Here is a 6,207-nt window from a genome sequence, read left to right on the forward strand (position 1 = left end):
AACAAATAATTACAGCTAATATTTGAAAACACTTCAACTATTAATAACTCAAAAGTAGGAGAATAAGATAATAAATCATCCCGAACAACATAATTTAAATGACTTTTAATAAATAAACCAACACCACCACCTAGGTTACCTATACGATTTTTAGATACAAAATTAAAATTAGGCAAATTAATTAAATTAGCGGTCTGATCACATAATCAAGTTTCACTCACAGCTACCAAATCCAAATTACCACCACAATAATCAAGCAAAACATTCAACTCAGTCATTTTGTTAAACATACTTCGAATGTTAATGTGAAAAACAGAAAAAGAATTCGGATTAATAAATGCATAAACCTTATCCGGAGGTAAAAAAGAACACACATTATTTAAATCTTTCAACAAATTACTATCAGGATCAACATCATCAAGCCGACCAGGTTTAACTTCATTATTGTCAGGCGCCATCTATCAGATGAAGATAAATTGGCTATTGTTCATCAATTTTCATATTGAGATAAAGTTTGTTAGAAACATCATTCTTCATGTTTGTTGTTGTTTTTGTCATCGGTTTTTATTGGGTTGAACCTCCATTCTTTGATGATGATATGTTGCAAAATAACGTCCGGATTTTTCATCTTAGCAGCATCGCTACTTTCAACGCATACCCTGAACATCGTAGACTCGCAATCGTCGTTGTTTGGACTTTCATTGGCGGGAGAATCTGTGCGTTTCAGTACTGGAAAACATGAAATGACATTTATATCAATGGATTTTAAATATTCCATAACATCGTTTCTGTGGCACTTTTGAACATTGCTCATTGAAAAAAATGATTTTTTTATGAGCATTTTATTAGCTTTAATTTTGCATAATTCGTCATTTTTCTTGTTACCAATTATTTTTCTAACTGGTTTTTCCATCATATTCTCATTTTATGATGCTTCAACTATTGACGTTACTTCGTTCAACCATCTCTGGAGTGATGTTTAATCTTGGTCGTTTTTTTGACTGAACAACTGTGAATGGTTGGTCAATATTTTCAGTTGGAGTTCTCACAACATCTGCCGTTGTTGTCGTCGCAGTTGTTGCTGCTGAAATTGTTGTTGTTGTTAACTCTGTTGTCAATAAAATGCTTTTGTTTAGTTTGCTTAGTTGGAGGGACAATTTCCAGCGTATGATATTCAGGTGCGCTGGTCGGTTTGCTGGCAAGATAGTTTACATTCATATTTTCTAATAGTTTTGCTATGTACAACTCTTGCTTGTACAATATTTCTTTAATTTCCAATTTAATTTTATTGAAATTTACATTTAATATATTTTCTATACTGGGAATTTTAGAAAAATTAACACTTACATAGGTTGGTAGAGATTCCAATAAATTGATTTTGTTTAATTACAAGATAATTGTAACAATATCAAGCATTTTGTCCTCTTTTTTATTGCTTTTCGCAGAATTTTTTTCCATGTTTGCAAACTTTTCATTTTTAACAAATTCTAAGTCATTTTTTAAAGTTTTTAATGCAGTAGTAATATCGTCAGAAGTGTAAAAATCAACAACATTTGAAATAAACACGTCATTTTGAAGTAAATTTAAGTTATTTATCAAAAAATATAAAACCTCATTCACCGACAAATTACCTTTAGACGCCATTTTTCCAGCATGTATGTATGTGTGGGTGTGTGTGTGTGTGTGTGTGTGTGTATGTATGTATGTATGTATGTATGTATGTATGTATGTATGTATAATAATAATATCAATAATTTATATAGCACTAATTAGATAAAATTCAAAAGCGCTCTCACACATTAAACATATCAAAAATCAATAGTTAAAGGATAATACATAATAATAAGCAAAATCAAATACCCAAGACGAAACACAAAAAACAGAGACAATTGATATAAGGTGATAAACAAATATCAAAAATAAAAAATCAACTGTCATGATAATCAAACCATTTTGAAATCCAGTGAAGAAAAAAGACACATATATAAATCAGCTATTATGGAAAAGACTCTTAACACACACACACACACACACACACACACACACACACACACACACACACACACACACACACACACACACACACACACACACATATATATATATATCATAACAAGAGTTTATGTAACGCCAGTTAAATAAAATTCAAAAGCGAACTCAACGTTAAACACAACATGAAATATGGATAAATCAATAATCCGATGGTAGATGATAATACATAATAATACGTAAAGTCAGAAATGAAAAACAATAAATAGAAACAACCGATATATAAGATGACTATCTAATAAAAAAACAAGCATCAATTGGCAAGACAATAAAACCGTTTTTAAATCAAAAGAAATTAAATATATACACGCACACACACAAACCCACCCACACACACACACACACACACACATACATACATCATCTCTCATAAGAAAACAAAAATGTTTTAAGTTCTTTTTTAAAGCGAGTAATGGACAATCCTGGATCTCTGAGATGGACGGGAAGGCTGTTCCAGACAGTTGGTCCAGAAACCGCAATACTACGTGAACCAATACATAGATTGGCAGTCGGAACTTTTAACAGATTCGCAGAAAACGATCTTAGACCAGACCCATAAGAATCTACTGAGTACCTTTTAAATTTATCCTGTAAGTATGCTGGTGTCAGGCCATTCATTGATTTATGCAACAAGACTGATATCTTGTAGATTATTCTTTTATCAACTGTCAACCAATGCAAACTTTTGATTATGGGCGTCACGTGATCATACCGTAAACCACCAACCACTACTTTTGCCATACGATTCTGTAGAGACTGCAATATCGCAGTAGACCTCAGGGGTAATCCATAAAACAAACTATTACAGTAATCAATTCGCGAATGGACAAATGCATGAGCCAAAGTCTGCAGTGTGGAAACGTCCAATGAATTGCGAATTTGGTTAATCCTTCTAATCTGTAGCATACAATCTCTAGAGAGCATTTTGAAGTGCTGTTTCATCGACAAGTTTGAATCAAATATGACACCCAAATTCTTTGCCTTATCACAGAATGGAATTACCACGTCATTGACAAAAATTGAATCAGCATCTAATCGCTCGGCCAAGGTCCCAGGAATCGTAACATCCCAAGCCAAACATTTACCGGCTCTCCAGGAAGTAAGAGTACAACCGTCTGGTCGCTTGCCATCTTGCACTGAAATGCCAGATGGTTCCTTCAAAACAGGAATAGAAGCTTTAGAAAAAAGCCGGCACATGTAATCATTCAAAGCTGAATGACGAAGTTGACGGCCTCCCCCTAAACGGCAAACCAAACCATGATGACCAAATTCGTCCGCCTCCGCGTCGCAACGACACAGATATATATTTTGTACACTTAGGCCAAGTCTGAAACCAACGGCAAATCTAACAGACTTGTCATCGAGTCTGGTGCCTACGGAAGTGTTGGGCCACGACCTCAACCAACCACAACTAACATCACTAGTTGCAGCCAATAAGCGGGCGGAGGAAGAAGCACCGACACCAGAAGACAGAAATTCATGAAAAGTCTTCTTATATTGCTCATCTAAAATTTGAGCTTGTGAAGGGCTTTCAGGTGTGGTCGGCAGTGGTGGGATGTCGCAGCAACAACAAAATCGGCAAAGCAAGGCGGACTGGAGGTCAAGGGTGGCAGCGGCAGAAGATTTATAGACGATTGGTGCCAATTGAACCACACTGAGTAACCCCAGACCACCATACCGCACCGGCAGCTGAGCCTGGGACCAGCCACTGTCAGTCAAATGAACATTGCAAATGGCTGACAAGGCGGTACGCAAAACATCATCAAATCTGCCCAACAACGATGGGTTAATGTAGCTGGATGTACGAAGAAAATACATCATTTTGGGCAAACTGAGGGCGCTTCGGACAATAGTCAGGGCGTCGTGGACGGAAAGATGAGACACTCGGTCGAGGGCGAACTTAAGTTCTGAATACTTTTTATCAAAAAATTTAATTTGGGAGTCGCCCTCGAACAAGGGTGTGCCCAAAAAACTTAAATTTTATTTTTGAACAATGGGTACGTCCGCCAACACCGGTGGCAAATGTAGTGAATCTTTAAAATAGAGTTCACATTTATTGGTGTTTAACTCTAGCCCAATGGTGTTGGCTTCGTTTTTCAAAAATTCGTAGTTTTCGGCCAGTGTTTGGCTTTTTGAAGCAATGCTGATGTCATCCAGGTAGCCACAAATGAAAACGGACGACAGTTTTTCCAACAAGGGATGCAGGGTCAATGCAAATAGAAGAGCTCCTAGTAAATCACCCTGTTGCACGCCCTCGGACGATTCAACCACCCAGGTGTGATAGCCGAGCGAAGAAGCGAGGCCGTAAGCAGAATGGCAGAAATTATATATTCTGGGGCAGAAACATTTGACGGTCTCCAGCATTGAATCTCTTCTCATGGCGTTGAAGGCATATTTAAAATCGATTTTTAGAAATCCCCATTGATTAGGGAGGTCTGTGACCAATTTTCGAACGGCGTGAACGGCGGCCTCAGCACCTCCTTTCACGCCAACGCCCAATTGAACCGGGTAAAATTTGGCTCTCATTTCATCCATTACCAGGTTCAAAGCACATTTGCTCGCCAATCTACGCCAACAGTTGCCAACAGCGATTGGCCTAACTCCTCCATCTTTTTTGTTCAAGGCTATCAGGCGGCCTCCAAAAAAAAAAACGGCAAACCGTGGGTGGACAGGCGCCCGACAGAACCAAATTTATAAATTTCGTTAGGGAAATTAATAAGTCGTCAATTGGCAGGGGGCCGGAAAGTAGGTCTTTGAGATGCTGAGGACGCAAACCGTCGTGACTCCTGGACGAGCCATTTCCAAAAGACTTTATGGCCTTGAGCACCTGGGCGGAAGAAACGCAACCACTTGTTGGTTCCTGCGCAGGAAAAGCACGCCTGTCAGTTGGTGTTTTTGGATGTATGAACCGTAGTTTTTCTAAGGTTTCAGGCGTGTTTTCTGCCAGGCCCTCGGGCGAGCAGACAAGTCTGACGGCTGCTGAAACGTTTCCCTGCTCTATGCAAGAAGACACCGCATTTATCCACCGGTCGGGGTTGTGGCCGCGTGGATTTGCGTTGATGTGGTTTTCAAAACCCGAGAGCAGGGACGTTACCTCAATCGTGGAGTAATCGGACAGGCGTTTGTTAATCTGGTTGCCTTAGTTGACCCGGCGTCCCCCTTTGGCAGGTTTTTGAAGGACGTATGGAAAAAACAAAAAAAGTCTGCACCAGTGAGCGGGATCACCGGAGTCACAACAAACGGCCGTCAGTAACTCGTGCAGTGCATTGCTACATTTTTCTCTACACGGTTTTGGAATGTGATCGTGCAGTGGTACGCGTTTCAAAACAGCCGTCATCCTGTCAAAAAAAGGGGGTAATCCAAACTGGTAGGAATCTCCGAAACTGATACGGACGCACCCATTACGAGTCCATCGCTAGATGCGGCTACGTGAGGCGGACCGGTCACAACCTGTGGTGCATCCACCTTTTTCCTCGAACCCGAGCATTCCTGGCCTTTAACCCTTCCACCATGACGGCAAAGTTTCCCGTCTGGTGTGATCTTGTAGTGATTGGAGCAAACAGGGCACTGGTGTAAAACCGGGGCCGTACAGGTGATTTGGTGAGATAAGTAATTTTAACAAAACAAAAATTTAAATGAACTAATGTATGTATGTATGTATGTATGTTAAAACCAAATCATTGATGAATGACACCAAAAGCCAAGCGTCTGACTAAATTTGATTTTATTTGCTATAACGTCACTCAACCCCGTTGGCATTCAACTCCACATTTTCCAACACACAGACGCGCAAAAACCGCTGCAGAATGCACGAGATAAAAATGTATGTATGTTTTTGTTTTTTTTATTTCGAGGTAGGAAAATACATTTACGTATTCCCAGGCCACTGCCCTTGGATATGTCGGACTCGGAAAAAATGAAATCCCATACCGACTAAAAACCTCCTCGGCATCTGGCCCCTGTTTCCTGGTTGACCCGCCGTTAGGCATTACTACACGGGGAGAGGATCATATCTATTTGCTTTTCCTTCTGTTAATTTCTACCTTTAATGTATTTTTCTATTTTCCAACTTTGTTTGCTTCTATTTTCCAACTTTGTTTGCTCTTTGTCTTTCTATCGTACGTAGATTTTGGAGAACCTCAGACGAAAGTGAATCGA

At 39.4% G+C, this 6,207-nt stretch overlaps 1 protein-coding gene across 1 annotated transcript; it reads right to left on the reverse strand.

Moving 5' to 3' along the window:
• Window positions 1–526: 526 nt before the first annotated feature.
• Window positions 527–6,038, reverse strand: HELRODRAFT_162930 (hypothetical protein; the record flags this gene model as incomplete). Its single annotated transcript, XM_009024981.1, has 8 exons — window positions 527–729; window positions 1,050–1,265; window positions 3,018–3,204; window positions 4,709–4,876; window positions 5,024–5,143; window positions 5,198–5,387; window positions 5,444–5,616; window positions 5,916–6,038. The coding sequence occupies 8 exons, from the start codon at window positions 6,036–6,038 to the stop codon at window positions 527–529; spliced, it is 1,380 nt and encodes a 459-aa protein (XP_009023229.1).
• Between the last annotated feature and the right edge of the window lie 169 nt (window positions 6,039–6,207).

Source organism: Helobdella robusta (assembly GCF_000326865.2).
Source record: "Helobdella robusta unplaced genomic scaffold HELROscaffold_4, whole genome shotgun sequence".
Lineage (NCBI taxonomy): Eukaryota > Metazoa > Annelida > Clitellata > Rhynchobdellida > Glossiphoniidae > Helobdella > Helobdella robusta.